Source organism: Mastomys coucha, unplaced genomic scaffold, assembly GCF_008632895.1.
Source record: "Mastomys coucha isolate ucsf_1 unplaced genomic scaffold, UCSF_Mcou_1 pScaffold6, whole genome shotgun sequence".
Taxonomy (NCBI): domain Eukaryota; kingdom Metazoa; phylum Chordata; class Mammalia; order Rodentia; family Muridae; genus Mastomys; species Mastomys coucha.
Window position 1 is genome coordinate 50,858,258 of NW_022196912.1, and position 17,072 is coordinate 50,875,329.

The 17,072-nt window shown below is 36.7% G+C and overlaps 1 protein-coding gene across 2 annotated transcripts in view; it reads left to right on the plus strand.

The window, feature by feature from the left end:
- The window catches only part of Snx13 (sorting nexin 13), a 106,635-nt gene extending 89,886 nt beyond the window's left edge, over positions 1-16,749 (plus strand). The window contains exons 22-26 of one of the 2 annotated variants that reach the window (XM_031357455.1): positions 2,423-2,494; positions 6,116-6,261; positions 6,475-6,543; positions 8,286-8,398; positions 13,322-16,749. In XM_031357455.1, coding sequence (XP_031213315.1) covers positions 2,423-2,494; positions 6,116-6,261; positions 6,475-6,543; positions 8,286-8,398; positions 13,322-13,569 — 648 coding nt within the window. In that variant the 3' untranslated portion in view covers positions 13,570-16,749. The remainder of the gene's footprint in view (positions 1-2,422; positions 2,495-6,115; positions 6,262-6,474; positions 6,544-8,285; positions 8,399-13,321) is intronic. The other variant, XM_031357456.1, reaches the window with a different exon arrangement.
- The last annotated feature ends 323 nt before the right edge of the window (positions 16,750-17,072 follow it).

Sequence of the window (17,072 nt, forward strand, 5' to 3'; positions counted from 1 at the left end):
ATTGCTTCAAATTTCTCTCCATTTAGTTTGATGTTGGCTTCTGGTTTTCTGTATATTGCTTTTACTATTTTTAAGTATGGGCCTTGAATTCCTGATGTTTCCAAGATTTTACTATGAAAGGATGTTGGATTTTTGCCAAATGCTTTCTCAGCATCTAATGAGATAATCATATTTTTTCTTTGAGTTTGCTTATATAGTGAATTACGTTGATGGATTTCCAAATATTGAACCATCCCTGCATCCCTGGGATGAAGCCTACTTGATCATGGTGGATGATCCTTTTGATGTGTTCTTTGATTCGGTTTGCAAGAATTTTATTGAGTATTTTAGTATCGATATTCATAAGGGAAATGAGTCTGAAGTTTTCTTTCTTTGTTAGGTCTTTGTGTGGTTTAGGTATAAGAGAAATTGTGGTTTCATAGAACGGATTGGGTAGAGTACCTTCTGTTTCTATTTTGTGGAATAGTTTGAGGAGTATTGGTGTTAGTATTGGTGCTAGGTCTTCTTTGAAGGTTTGATAAAACTCTGCACTGTTGTGTCAATGTTTTCTATGGTATCTTCTGTGACTGAGATTCTCTCCCCTATCTCTTTGTATTCTGTTGGTGATGTGTGCATCTATATTTCCTGACTTCTCTCCTAAGATTCCTAACTCCAGAGTTTTCTCTCTTTGTGATTTCTTCACTCTTTCTACTTCCATTTTTAGGTCCTGGATGGTTTTGTTTAATTCCTTCACCTCTTTGGTTGTGCTTTCCTGTTATTCCTTAAGGGATTTTTGTGTTTCCCATTTAAGGGCTTCTACTTGTTTACTAGTGATCTCCTGTAATTCTTTAAGGGATTTTTTTGTTTGTTTGTTTCCTCTTTAAGGGCTTGTACTTCTTTACCTGTGTTCTCCTGTATTTCTTTAAGGGAGTTATTCATGTCCTTCTTAAATACCTCTGGCACCTTCATGAGATATGATTTTAGATCCAAATCTTGCTTTTTCTGGTGTTTTGGGATATCCAGGACTTGCTGTGGTGGGAGTACTAGGTTCTGATGAAGCCAAGTAGTCTTGGTGTCTGTTGGTAGGATTCTTGTGTTTGCTTTTTGCAATCTGTTGATCGCTGGTGTTAGATGTTCTTTCTGTCTCTGACTAGAACTTGTTCTTCCTGTGGGTCTATAAGCCTGTGTCAGCACTTCTGGGAGATCAGCTCTCTTCTGATACCCCCCCAACCCCCGGCACAGATGGCTGTGGATCAGTTGTCCATCCTGGGTCAGAGTACACCCTGGAGAGAGGATCTCCACTTGCAGGAAAGGTGTAGAGAGGGCTGTGATTCTGTTGTCCCTCCTAGGTGTGGTCTGAGGTAGAAAGCTAAGATATATATATTGAGTGTCTTTTCCAAAATTTTTAGACTTATATTCATAAAAATGAAAAGTTAAAAAGCCCAAATTCATGTCAGAAACTGATACTAAAAATCCTTTCATTCATCAATCTTTGTTGTAGTAGAATTTATTAACAAATTAATTTAAAGTACATGTTTAAAATTAGCAAGGTTAGTATTTTTTATCAGTTTATTGCACTAGGCTGTTTTGTGCTCTAATGGTATAGATTCCTTTTCAAAAAAAATGAATCATATTTGCAAATGAGTTATACTTAACAACACTGAGGTATGAAGTCTAATTTCTCCTTATTCAAACAGTAAAGACCCATGACATCAAAGTAAGAAGTCCTTCACCTGGTCATTGTCTCCACCTGTACTTAATGTGCGTACCTCTGGATGGTGTACAAGTTTCCAGGAAGCATTTTTATTTAATTTCTCAATAATGGGATTAGACTAAGTACTTTTGTTACATTTCCAAATTACACTTGTAAAATAATTTTGGCATTTTTTTTTCTTTGCAAGAGTGCCATCAAAGCTGTAAATGACCAACCATAAATTTAAAACTTGAGTTGTAGAAGAGTGTCATAGATAATTCCATCTGAATCTGAATGGCACAGAGATGTTTATTTCAGACAGATTTTCTTGTCTATAGAGGCAGTTCCTTTTCTGTTCACCATTATTCTTTCAAGGCTGCTTGTCATTTGCTGTCAGAGTGAGTGTAGGCACTGCTCCTGCTGACCATCATTCATGTGACCCTGCCCAGCGGAGCCCTTGACCTTCCCAGGCCGTACATGTTGGTAGGAGGCTTTCCTGGGTTGCAGGGACTTTCAGCTGATTGTAGACTTCTTTCTTTCTTCTCCTTATCAACATACTTCCAAGAGATCTTAAAAGAAGATTAGAGGTCTGCTCCCGGGGTGGGTAAGTTCAGAGAACAGAATATTAAGCTTTATGAACACATTGCACCAACAATCCAGTCAAATTCTGGGATTTGTTTTAGGTTATGATGGCGTTAGGATATTTTGCTGTGTTACTTATGTTCACTTTTTTTTTTTTTAAATATCTAGGTACCTCCTTTAATTACAAAGACTGATTCAGATCCTGAACATTGTCGAGTTTCAGCTCAGCTTGATGATAATGTGAGTTAACTTTATTCTGTAATTTTATTTAAACTGTAATTCAAATCATTTTTGACAGACTTTTAATAAATGTGCGTATGTTTCATTCATTCAGATTTCCATATTATGTTAAACATGGTAAATTCTTTTTTCTTTTGATATGTATTAAATTATTCTATTTATTTACACACAAATAATTCTTACAGACTGCACATGTTCCTGACTTCAACATTTTAAACAAACACACAAACAAACAAGCAATTACCAGGGCCATAGACATTACTGTCCTCCCTTGCTGTTGTAGCCTCCTCTACCATGCATTTACTGCTTTCCTAACTTTTATCCTGGTTTTATACTTTATACTTTTAAATGAAACTATACAGTTTATTCTCCCTTACGTCTGTGGTTTGGTTTTGTTGTTCAACCTTGTGGTAGTCTTTTATACTGTTATTTAGTAGTTCTTTCTCAATACTTGTATCTTTGCAGTATTTGTATTTAGTCTTATAAATTTGTATATTGGATTATGCACAGAACTCTGAATATTTTTATTCATATTATAAAAATGAAAAAAATATATAATTTTATACTTTATGCTACTAAATAATTTTCTAAAACTGTATCATTTTTATTATTACTAGCACAATATGAGTTTTAATATTCTACATCCTGGCTAGAGTCAGTATTTATATCTCTGTACTTGCATGTATGATAGCTATTCAGGGTCATGTCTTGTTAGTGTCTAAATCTTTTCCTCATTTTTCTATTAACTCAGCCATATTTTTGTGTGTGTGTGTGTTTTATTAATTTGGGTGCTGAATATAATCTGAGTAAGAGGTATCATATGTATGATATATATTACATATTTCTGAAATACTTCCCTGCTATCTATTGCTTTTATAACTCTATATGTTGCCCTGTGATTTTTTTCTTTACAATTTTTCTTGCTTTGCTATGGCAACATTTAAATTTGCACTTCATCTGTGATTATATGTATAGATTGAATAAGAGGTCATCTCCATTTACTAAAAGTCCATCTTTCCCCATTTGCCGTTTTTTTTTCCTTACCGTGTATGTATGCTTCTGTTCTTGAATGTTTTCGAATCTGCTTTTCGGCTCTGGGCCCTTAAGCAAATTTATCTTAAATTTATAATTTTCTTTTTTCAGTTTCCAGATAGATTTTTTTTTTTACTAATAAAGTTTCATATATATATATATATTTTTTTTTTTTCCTTCAAGATCATTTTAGGATACTTCATGAGTTTAATGAATAATATCTGTAACATCTTTTAATCTGAATTTTATAGTTAGTTTTTTTAATATCTTGTATTATTAAACATGTTATCCTACCAGATAATTGAGCAGTATTTATCTTACCACAGTGATGAAATGAGCCCTTCACCCCTCTGGACTGTTTAAGTTTTAAATTGTCCATTCATGACATAAAAATTAATCACATGTTTACAACATAGTTGTAGAAAACTAAAAACCCTACCTTTTGTCATCTTTTAAGTTATAGCATTTAATTAGGAAGTGAGCATTAAACTATTGAAAATCATAAAATGATCAGTTTTATATATAATTCTAAATCAGTAGCTATTATTTATTGGCATGCATAATTTTTCAAATAAAAGCGTTTTAGCTGGTCTTTTCTATTATTTTGTATATCATTGAAAGCTTTCACAATTACAGTATTTTCATTTATTTTCTCTTTTTTAATTGATAAAAACCTTCCATATAATATATTCTGATCATGCATTTCCTTCTCCCAACTTGTCCCAAGTCCTCCCCACATCCCTACCCACTCAACTCCACAGTCCACTTCCCCATTCTTTAAAAAACAAATAAGCCATATTTTTTATTTTTCATTGTTATGTATGTATGTATGTATTTATTTTTTCTCTCAGATTTTATTCCCCTCCCAGTCCACGCTCTGACTGTTTCACATCTCTTACCTCCTCCCCCACCCCTGGTCTCCAGGAAAATGACACCAGACCTCTAAACTCCCTGGGGCCTCCAGTCTCTGGAGGGTTAGGTGCATCATCTCTGAATGAACACAGATTCACAAGTCCTCTGCTGTATATGTATTGGGGGCCTCATATCAGGTAGTATATGCTGCCTGGTTAGTGAACCAGTGTCTGAGAGATCTCAGTGGTCCAGGTTAATCAAGACTGCTGGTCCTCCTACAGGGTCACCCTTCTCCTCAGCTTCTTCCATCTTTTCCCTAATACAACCACAGGGGTCCATTGGTTGGGTGTAGATATCTGCATCTGACTCTTTCAGATGCTTGTTGAGTCTTTTGGAGGACAATCATGCTAGGTCCCTTTTTGTGAGCGCTCCATAGCATCAGTAATAGTGTTAGGCCCTGGGCCCCCATTTGAGCTGGATCCACTTTGGGCCTGTCGCTGGACCTTCTTTTCCTCAGGCTCTTCTCCATTTCCATCCCTACAGTTCTTTCAGACAGGAATAATTATGGGTCAGAGTTTTGACTGTGGGATAGCACCCTCATCCCTCACTCAATGCCCCGTCTTTTTGCTGGAGGTAGGCTCTACAAGTTTTTTCCCACTGTAAGGCATTTCATCTAAGGTCCCTCCCCTTGAGTTGAGAGAGTCTCTCACCTCCCAGGTCTCTGGTACAAATCATTTTTAAAACGAGAAAATACTCAAGAAAGATATGCATGCATAAAACCCCCAAATTATAAAAACACAAAATTGGAAACTATAATATATAGCAAAAGTCCAGTAAGACAAAAAGTGCCCAAACACAGCAATATGAGATGAAAAGTCTATGTAAAATGTATTAGTTTATTAGTTTGTGTGCTGAATATAATTAGGGATACTAATTAAATTAGTACTAATTAAATTAGTTTAAGTTTCTAGTCATATTTAATAATAAACTTTACCAATTTATCAAGTATGCTAATATTAGTAACATGCCAGTTAAAGCATAAAATTTTCATAAAAATACATGCTTTATAATGTTAGTTTAATTTTTCCAAGGTTATAATTTAGCTTATTTTCTTCTGAAAAGTTATATATATGTATATATGTAACTGTATTACATGTATATCTTAATTAAGCAAAACATTTTTCATTGTTTTATTTGTTAAATATAGATACCAAAGATATTTTTATTCTTTTTTTTTTATTTGAGACAGTGTTTCTCTTTGTATTCTTGGCTGCCTTGGAACTTGCTCTGTAGTCCAGTGTGGCCTTGAACTCTGCCTCTGCCTCCTGAATGGAGGGAATAAAGACATGTACCACCACCACCCAGCCAAATAATTTTATTCTAATGAAAAAATATTACCAGAAAATAATTCTCAATTTTAGCATTTCATTACCAGACTGCTAAGTTAGACCTACGTCATATTTCTATAAGACTATCATCAGGAATCCACTTGAGAAGCTTTTTATATACTACAGCCTAAGAATTTGCTTAACATTATAGAATTGTAAAATTCTGGATCACATGAAAAGGTGACTGTTATAAATATGTTTTACAGAATTAATGTGTAATGTGTGTTTTTGGAGGCTGAATTGTCACATTGTCTGATTTCTTTCAGTGGTATTGTTTGTTCAGTAGAAATAGCCATTCACAGTAGAAAGCTAGCTTCAGTTATTCTAATTTTTTTCCTCTTTTTTTCAGGTGGATGACAATATTCCACTTAGAGTAATGCTGCTTCTAATGGATGAGGTGTTTGACTTAAAAGAGAGAAACCAATGGTTGAGAAGGAATATCAAGAATTTACTCCAGCAGCTTATTAGAGCTACATATGGTGATACTATTAACAGGTAACTTGTCTCCTGTGCTTCTGCTTCAGCCAGTGATGAGTAGAGTTTAATTCTGTAAATGACTAGCTAGGCCTTTATTATGAATGTTCTTCTCCAGGCTTTTAAAAATCATTAGATCTCTTCTCAGATGAAAGTGTTACTCTGTGAAACTTGTGTCAATTCTATTTGCCTTCAAGAGTTTAAGCTTACTCATTCAAAATCCTTTATTTTCAGAAAAATAGTTGACCATGTTGACTGGATGACCTCACCGGAACAAGTAGCTGACTCTGTGAAGCGGTTCAGGTATATTGAAAGACGGTCACTTCTTCCATATAATGCACAGTTCAGCATTACTGTACTCATTCAACTTTTACTTAATGGCCTTTGTTTCTTCACTGGCCTTAACATTGGGTGTGATGAGCAAAGTCTTTTGAGCATCATAAGTATTTGGGGTTATAGAGAAACTTCAGAGGGTAAAGGCACTTGGCACACCAACCTTGCAAACCAAGTTTGATCCCAGAATCTACCTAAAGGTGGAAAGAGAGAAATGACTGCTATACAGTTGTCCTCTGCCCTCCTTGCATGCCTGTGGCCCGTGTACCCCCCACTCCCCACAGATATATACATTGTGCATGTACACACATGGTAATTACAAATACATAAGCACTTGTTCTATAGAGCTATTGATTTTTTCCTAAACTAGATTAGCAAAGGTACAAAGGAAGCATTTCTAAAATGATAGGCTAGATTTTTATCCCATAGAATATCTTTGAAATTATCGACATAGTATTAGATAGAAAGCTGGGCATGGTCATGGTGGAGTTTGGGATAGAGGCAAGAGGATCAGAAGTTGAAGCACAGCTAGTCAATGGAGAAGTAAACCCTGTTTGTAAATGTGAAGATAAGCATGCATTGGAACTTCTGATGTTATTCTTTAGCTGTCAGGAAGTAATGAGAAAGGAGCTATCAGTGTTGCACTAACTTGCTTCTCTCTGAGCTCCATGTACTTTCTAATCTTATATCCTTTTCATCAGGTAGGCAGCTTGTCTTCATTTGGTTGTGAGGCAGCCAAGGGTTAGAGAGGAAAAGCAGTTTGCCACAAGACTCTGGTGACAGGAAGAGGGGCATCTGATTTTCTGCCTAGAAACAAAGTTTCTCCTTTTTAGACTACATTGTTCCCAAAACTTGGACTAGCTGCCCTGGCCTGTTCTTTTCAGTTAGGGAAGTTGAATTCTGTGGCAGCGATTCTCAGCCTTGACTATAGATTGGACTCAACTGGGAAGTTTAATCCTGTGTGCATTCTTTCTCCAGAGATGATTGGGTTGGTTTAACAGGTAGAAGGTCTGCACAATAGGTGGTTTTATTTCCTGATACCCAAAGTGTTTCTAGGACATGTTAACATGATTTCTCTGCAGGCATGTCCAACCACTGGCCCAGATAGCAATGGAAGGGGCTTTGCACATGTGTAGATGATAGTATTGAGATGATGTCTCTGTCCCGAAAGGTTGGATACCTCTGGTAGCCTATACAGTCTCATTTCTCCAAACCTGTTCAGTATAGGTACCTATGAACCAAACCATAAGAAGCATGATTGGAGTCCAGGAGAATGAATTGATTGTGTGGGATACATTGTAGACACCAACTTGAGATGCTTGCTGGCTGAGTTAGAGAGGATTAGAATGGAATGGCATAGCTAAGAGACAAGAGCTGTTAAGATGCTAGGCTGTGGGTGGATTTGGATAAGACATTCATTTAACAGGTCCCCACTTTTGAGTTTAAATATCTATCATGTGCTAATCCATATAATCCCATTTTAGTGTCTGTGAAGTACCAGGGGCAGAATTTATCTGCTACTTTTTTTGTGTATATATTTCACCCCTAAAGTGAACCCTGCTGTTGGATGCTATTTGTTATTTGTCTAAGTGAAATTTTAGAAATACTGTCTGTTTGAATATTTTATTTTTTAGCAGTTTGTAATGAGTTATCAACTACTATCATTAGACAAATGAAACTGCTCACAAACATTATTTCATTTTCTTAAATAGAGATGCATTTTGGCCTAATGGCATTTTAGCAGAGACTGTTCCATGCAGAGATAAAGCTATTCGAATGAGAACAAGAATTGCAGGAAAAACAAAATTATTTGCAATTATGCCAGGTGAGTGAACACATTTGATTAAAATTTGATCTTTTTGTATTTCTTCTGATTTTTGACATTGATACTATGCTAGTTATCTCATTTTTATTATTATAATGACCACCTTATTATCTAACAAGGACTATGTAGGTGTTTCTCCTATATTCTAACAATTCCTAATAAGTCATTTGAAACAAGTCACTATTTTAAAATTAAAGTAGTTTAAAATAGTGACTTCCTTCCATCTGTCCTCCTTCCTTCTTCTTCCTCTCTCTCTCTCTTTCTCTCTCTTTCTTTCTCTGTCTCTCTCTGTCTCTCTTTCTCTTTCTCCTTCCTGTCTTCCTGCCTTTTTAAGAATGACAGATATGAGTGGAGCTGAGGTTGTAGTTCAGTTGACTGAGTGCTTGCCTAGCATTGCCAAAGCCCTATATTTGATCCCTAGCACAGAATATTGTGAGCATCACAGGCACATGCCTTTAATCCTAGCACTTGGCAACCCTATTCTACATTATTCCTTTAGCTGAAAAAACAAAAGAAAGTATGAATTTAAGAAAAATATTCAAGTCCATTTATGTATGGGTAACCAACTGATCATAATTAATCCTTGTTAAAGCATAATTCTTAAATGAACACTCTGTTGGTCTTATTTGAATATTTATTTGTGATACTCTTGTGTCATTAATACAGATTTATATATCCTTTTTGTTTCTTCTGAGAAAGAGAGCCTATGACCAGTGGGCTTTTCTGACTAGGAGATGATGAGGGTAGTTTTGACATTGGGTCACACGTATTTTTTTTCTTTTTCTTTTTTTTTTAATTAGACATTTTCTTTATTTACATTTCAAATTTTATCCCCTTTCCTCATTTCCCCTATAAAAATCCCCCATCTCATCCTCTCCCCTTCCCCTGATCACTAATCCACCCACTCCCACTTCCCTGTCCTGGCATTCCCCTACACTGGGGCATCCAGCCTTCACAAGACCAGGGCCTCTCCTTTCATTGATGTCCCACAAGGCCATCCTCTGCTACATATGTGGCTGAAGCCTTGAGTCCCTCCTTGTGTACTCTTTGGTTGGTGGTTTAGTCCCTGGGAGCTCTAAGGGACTCTGGTTGGTTCATATTGTTGTTCTTCCTATAGGACTGCAAACCCCTTCAGCTCCTTGGGTCCTTTCTCTAGCTCTTCCATTGGGGACCCTTTGCTCAGTCCAATGGTTGACTGTGAGCATCCACTTCTGTATTTGTCAAGCACTGGCAGAGCCTCTCAGGAGACAGCTATGTCAGGCTCCTGTCAGCAAGCACTTGTTGGCATCTACAATAGTGTCTGGGTTTGGTAACTGTATATGGGATGGATCCCCAGGTGGGACAGCCACTGGATGGCCTTTTTTTCAGTTTCTGTTCCAAATTTTGTCTCTGTATCTCTTCCCATGGGTATTTTGATTTCCCTTCTAAGAAGGACCAAAGTATCCATACATTGGTGTTCCTTCTCTTTTAGCTTCATGTGGTCTATGAATTGTATCTTGGGTATTCCCAACTTCTGGGCTAATATCCACTTATCAATGAGTGCATACCATGTGTGTTCTTTTGTGATTGGGTTACCTTACTCAGCATGATATTTTCTAGTTCCATTCATTTGCCTAAGAACTTCATTAATTCATTGTTTTTAATAGCTGAGTAGTACTCCATTGTGTAAATGTACATTTTCTGTATCCATTCCTCTGTTGAGGGACATCTGGGTTGGTTCCAGCTTCTGGCTATTATAAATAAGGCTGCTATAAACATAGTGAAGCATGTGTCCTTATTACATGTTGGAGCATCTTCTGGGTATATGCCCAGGAGTAGTGTAGCTGGGTCCTCAAGTAATACTATGTCCAATTTTCTGAGGAACTGCCAAACTGGTTTCCAGAGTGGTTGTACCAGCTTGCAATCCCACGAGCAATAAAGGAGTGTTCCTCTTTCTCCATATCCTCTCCAGCATCTGCTGTTACCTGAGGTTTTGATCTTAGCCATTCTGACTGGTGTGAGGTGTTTTGTTTTGCATTTCCCTGATGACTAAGGATGTTGAACATTTCTTTAGGTGCTTCTCAGCCATTTGGCATTCCTTAGTTGAGAATTCTTTGTTTAGCTCTGTACCCATTTTTTAATAGGGTTATTTGTGCATAACTGTTAGCCAATGCCTAGATACATTCCTCGCTGTTAATTGTGGATGTAGAGAATGGGTAAGATGAATTTATAAGTTCTCTCATCTGTCGTTACCTATTTTCTTACAATTTTACCTGTTTCTTTTCTTCTTTTTCTAATTATTTTTGAGATGGTGTCTCATGCTGTATCTCAGGCTAGCTGATACTTACTGTGTAGCCTATGCTGGTCTAAACTCAATGCAGTCCTACTTCAACCTCCCAAGTTCTGGGATTGTAGACATGAGCATAAGCCAATGTGGCTGACTTATAAATTAAATTAGATTTTCAGTGTTTCGTTTTCCATCTTAAATTTTAAATCTGCTACATTGCTATTACTTTCTCCCCATATGTGGTTAAATTTGATGACATAAAGACATGGCCCTTTAGAAAAAATTAAAAGAAACTCTGACTTAGACTATTTCTCATGCAACTTTGTAATAAAGGAGATTGCGCTGTGGCCCAGCAGAGCTGCAGGAACGCTTTAGTTACAAAGGTACTTACTTAAAGAGTATGGAGCTGTATGCTAGGCAATCATGCATTACTTTCCTAAAGCTTATATTATTTTAGAGGGAACAACAAGCAAAACAAGCAAATAAAACTTAATATGATAGTGATCAGTTCTAAAGAAAAACATAGTACAGTAGAAGAAGAGAAGTTGTGTCACATGAGTTCCAGCTACAGAGAGAATTGTCAGAGACGCTCTCGCTGCAAAGAAGACCAAAAGAGAAATGGAAACTGTATAATTTATATATACATAATCCTGTGTTTTGTAGTAGGGTCATATATTTTTGCTAAATTATAATGTATCTCTGCTTAAATGACAACCATTTTGAAGTTGCAAGTTTTTTTACATTTTAAAATTGTTTTCTTATTACAAATTTACAAATAGCAGGTGGGATGGTTCCCTAGGTGGATCAGTCTCTAGATGGCCTGTCCTTCAGTCTCTGCTCCACTGTTTGTCCCTGCATTTCCTTTTGACAGCAGGAATTCTGGATTAATATTTGGGGGGGGGGTCCCATCCTTCAACTGGGGGCCGAGCCTATCTTCTGGATATGGTTTCTACAGGTTCTTTCTCCCCTTTATTGGGTATTTCAGCTAATGTCCTCCCTGTTGGGTCCTGGGACCCTCTTGGGTCCCTGGCATCTGGGACATTTTAGTGGCTACCCTCAGATCCCCCTCCCAGATCCATCCTATCTGCTGACACCAAATCCAGACACTATTGCTGATGCCAAGAAGTGCTTACTGACAGGAGCCTGGTATAGCTGACTCTTGAGAGGCTGTGCTAGAGCCTGACTAATACAGACGAGGATGTTCACAGCCAAACATTGGACTGAGCGCAGGGACCACAATGAGTAGTTAGGGCAAGGACTATAGGAGCTGAAGGGGTTTGCAGCCCTACAGGAAGAACAACAATATCAACCAACCAGACACCTCAAACCTTCCAGGTACTATACCACCAACCAAAGAGTACACATGGGGAACCCATGGCTCCAGCTGCCCATGTAGCTGAGGATTGCCTTATCTGGCAACACTGGGAGGGGAGCCCCTTGGTTCTTTGGAGGCTTGATGACCTCTAAATGCTAGGCCGCTGAGGCAGGAGTGGGTGTCTGGGTGGCAAGGAGCACCCTCTTAGAGGCAGCTGCTAGGGAGGAGGGGATAGGAGGCTTATGGAGGGGGGACTGGGAAGGGGGATAACATTTAAAATGCAAATAAATAAAATAACCAATAAATCCAAAAAAATTGCAAGTAAACATAATACATACACCAAAATTAGCCAGATCCAGAGTCTATACACCACCAAAAATGAAAACTCCACAACAGAATTAGAACTAGAAGAACAATTAGCTGTATTTCATCTTTTATAATTCATGTACATTATCTGCTTTCAGCCATTCCTCATCTAGTATTTAGCCTTTACTGTTTTACATTTTTCACAGTACAGACGTGTTCCTTTGTTTACATATATACTTACATTATTGAGTCGATTCCATATATGAGAGTGAATGTGATTTTTTTCTCTCTCTGAGATTGGTCTTGCTTATTTAATATTATACATTTTACATCTGTAAACTTGTAAATTTTACTTTCTTTCTAACACATCAAAATAGTGGCTTTGTTTTGGGGGCCCTTATGAATAATTCCAGGACAATCCTATGTGGCTCTCTACTGTTCTCTCTATGATAATTTTGTTTGTCCATGTAAACGCCACACTAGCTTGCCCTCACAGTCTGAACAATGACTCTATCTTTACCTTCTCTAATAGGCATTCTGCACTTCAGCTGATTTTTCCACCTCAGTTCTTAGCACTTTTTACATACCTCTCATTTGGTTAGTGATGTTCTGGTGACTGGGGATAATCCTTGATTTCCTTGAATCTACCTTCAGCCTACCCATGAAACAAAATCAGCTACAGTCATTGCTTCTGCAGCTTACTAAAGTCGTACAAATCTGTACAACTATAAGGGTAGTAGTTATTAGAAATCTTCATTCAGTAGTAGGGGAAAGAAAGTGAGTCCCACATGGGATTTAGGGGAGAGACTTGTGACAGTAATCTGTAACCTATGAGTATGGCTACTAACTTTCTTCTAGTGTGTTCTCTCTTTCTATAGTTTAGGTAGGCTTTAAGACTCAGTTATACAGAGCTTGTTAACTGTATACCTACTATTTATGAATTACTCTGCCATATGCTTTACATTATTTATGATCATAACTTGGCATATATTTCCTTCTTCTGAGGAATATTTGCATTTTTCTCTACTTCATTCAGATGAACTGAAGCACATTATTGGAGCTGAGACAACACGGAAAGGTATTCTTCGTGTTTTTGAAATGTTTCAGCACAACCAGCTAAATAGGAGAATGGTGTATGTCTTCTTAGAAGGCTTTTTAGAAACCTTATTTCCACAGTATAAATTTCGTGAACTTTTCAACAAACTTCATTCAAGGTCAAAGCAAATGCAGAAATATAAACAAAAACTTCAAAGTACTCAAGCGCCTTCTTTACAAAAAAGGTGACACTCCAACTTGTGAAGCTGGGGTTCATTTGTCCAGGACTAATGGTGTGGACAGATCTTCTGGGATGTAACTCACATACTGCTGTGTCTACACCAGTCTTTCCATGTCTCAAAACAGATTATTAGTACATCGTAAGACTGGTTCTTCTCATTCTCAACTGTAATCCAGCCACTACTAAGAGAGATTCCTGTGTCTTACATGATTTGGTGCATAATTTGCAACATTGAGAGGATACTGTCCCATCTTGTTCAAGAATGGAGTTGTTCTCTTCTGTTCCAAACTAATCAGCATTCTCTCCGAGTGCCAGAGTGCCAGTGTGTGTGTGAGAGCTGAGGGAAGCACAAAGCAAGGGGTCATAGGTAACTTAGCTAACTAGTGTGGTAGCTGCAGACCGCAGAGCATAATTGGAGAGATTTGTTTCACTCGAGGATCTTGTGGGTCGTCAGCATTTTGCTGTCGTGTGGGTTAGCAGGTGAGTGATCTTGAGAACAGTTGTTCAGTTGTTTCAAGGCGGCCTGGGAAGAGTGAGGGAAAGAGTGCCCTTAGTGGAGGAAACAGCCCTTCCCAAATGACCATCTTGTGTAAAGTAACGCACTATAAAATAAAACCAATCAAAACCAGAATTTGATTGGATTTATTATTCATTGATAGGAATGTTCATTGGTTTATTTTTTTTATGTGCTGTAAGGGCTCGGCTTTGCTCTTATGGTACTCAACTCTCCACTTCTCCTTTGGCATTCTGTGCAGAAGCAGCATGTGGTAGCTCTCTTATGAGTTCATTTTTTTTTTAAATCTTTTAACAGATTACTGATTATATAGAAGGGAAATTATTTATTTTAAGAACTGCCAAATACATTGTCCTTCTAAAAATTGGAAATTAAAACAGTACTCTATTGAAAGTTACCATATGATAACTTTAAATTGTATGATCTAGACATGCCTTAGGTAACTACCAATATAGCAAATCAAAGGATTAATGAGCTTATAGTCCTATGTAAACATACAAATGCCTAATTCTACTATGTGTACATATATGAAAATAAATAATGAAAACAGAACTGTACTATTTTTAAAAATATGCTTTTATTTATATTTCGCATAATGTAAAATTCTAAATAAAGCTAGTACACAAAACCCTTTGGTGTATACATTTAACGCCCTAATATTTTATATCAGTGAAACAAAATACCTTTTCCAGTTGTGAAGCTTTTGCATTTCCTAGTGTTTTCTCCATTTTGTCCATTAGGAAGTCTTCATATCCCATATATGCAGAATTTCTGTACTTTTAAATACTTCCAATTACTAAGGGTTTGGATATATCAGCTTTTTGTTTTAAAAATATTTAACACTAAAACCTTAAAATAGTGAAACTACTTTTCAGACCACTGAGCCACTATCCTGATATTTAAAGAACGTTTGGGTGCTTGTTGTCAAGGGACAGAGTATTGATAACCCAGTTCTTTGGGAGCTTGGATCTTGGAATGGGATTTGTCTTGCTGTCACTCAGATCCTTCTTACCCAGTGAAGCCCAGTGATCAGAGGGAAGCCTTCCTGGAAAGCTTTATGATGCTTGTCAATGCTGTGTGCATATATGTGGTATGCACACACTCAGCATGTGGTGCATGCCTTTCAGAATTACATAAGTAAAACCCCTTTTCAAAACTTGCAAGTGAGGAAAGATTGTGTTTCTCTGGCAGAAGAAATGTTTCCTGTATTCACCATCTGCTCCTGCCCTGCCCCGCCCACCCTTCCTCGGCCCCAGGCTTAAAATTGGATGCGGCAAGTCTGTAGGAAGCCTTAGCATGGCCACAGTGCAATAATTTCATCCGTAGCCTCCCATTTCAGTTATATTTTCACATGAATACATTTAAGTGTATACAGAAAGATTCATGCAAGAGCCTAGTGTGTACATGTGAAAAGTGTTTCTATATAAAGTAAGAAAGCTGTCAACCAGGGGAACAAGAGGTCATATAAAATGCAGGTTCTTCTAACAGCCCTGCCAAGACAACTGCAACCACACCAACACAAAACAAAGCAAAAACAAAACTATTCAAGGAAATAGTTTTTTAAGGGAATTTTTGTTGAGAAGCATTTATATTTGAGGAGCAGAAATGTCAAACTGCCACTTGTCTGTGCACATATGTGTTTTACAACAAAGAGTGTGGTCGTGCTGCAGCTACAGCTAACCTAGACTTGGTCCAGCTGTGTAGAGTATTTAACCCATCAGCAAAGTACAGTGTTCTACATTTAATATAATTATTATATTTTGTGCATTTGTTACACAGATAAACATAGACACAAGGAGGCTTTATGTCTAATGCTGAATGCTTTAAAGTCAGTGGTGCCTTTAGGGCAAGAACTGTCAAAATGAATCATTCTTTTGGGTTTTCTGATATTTTTTTCAGGTTGTGTGAAACTACAAAGAAACCATCAGAGCTTATTCCCCTAAAATTTGATTGTATGACTTAAATGTAGCACTTAGATGAGCATTTCCTATAATTTGAGTGTTCCATGTAGTTGCTGGAAACAGTTGTGCCATTGACCAGTGGATGCACTTTGTTAGCCTTAATTTAAAACAAACAAACAAAAATTCTTGAATATATCAGTTTGATCACTACAAGTTTGCTGCAAGTGTTTGGGGAAAAAAAACAGTTAAGTGCAATGAAAGTATACCATTTTTTTAAAAAAAGAAATTAAGAACAACTTAATTTTCACAATCTACAGTTTTAATTTTGTGCAATATTTTTATTTAATGCATGTTTGAGTAATTGTAAAATAACTACATTTTTAATGTTTTGAGATCTAGTTTAACTGTCTTCTTAAACCCAACAACTTCATTCTGTTGTTGCTGCACCTTAATTAAGGACTTGTTTTAAAAGTCTTTTTGTCACTCCTTGTAAAATTCTTTTCTTAGTAGAAAATTTTGCTTATGGGAGCATGGCTCCTGTATTATAAGGGAAAACTAAAGAGCACATTTTAGGATTTTAATTGTTAAAAATTACCTTGTGCATATCACTGTACATAAGTGTCAATTGTGCCTAACCGCTCTATCAATGCTCTCCTCTAATCAAGGGGAAGAATCAGAATGTCAGTTATTTTTATTAACTACAGAAATTAAAATTTTTATTTGGTTTGTGTTATGTTCTGTCTGTTAGAAAATACTAATAAAGTATTAACAAACAATTCTGGCGAGTTTACTTGGCAATATGTATTATTTTTAAAAATGTTTGCTCAATAGTCTTGTTTTTACAGTCTCTGAGTACTTCCATTTCAATTTAGAATTTGAGTAGTCAAGTTCCAAGATTATAGATAAGCTACAGAATAATTAAAACTAGCTGCATTTAATTTCTTTTATGGGGTAAACCTTTGGCTACCACAATCTTAAACTTTATATTATTGTCCCATAAAATTATGTAGTGATTTTCTAAAAGACAAACATCCAGAACTTAGCAAGCTTTATTTGATGTCATTTGCAATTCACATTTTGGCTGGTATTTTAGACA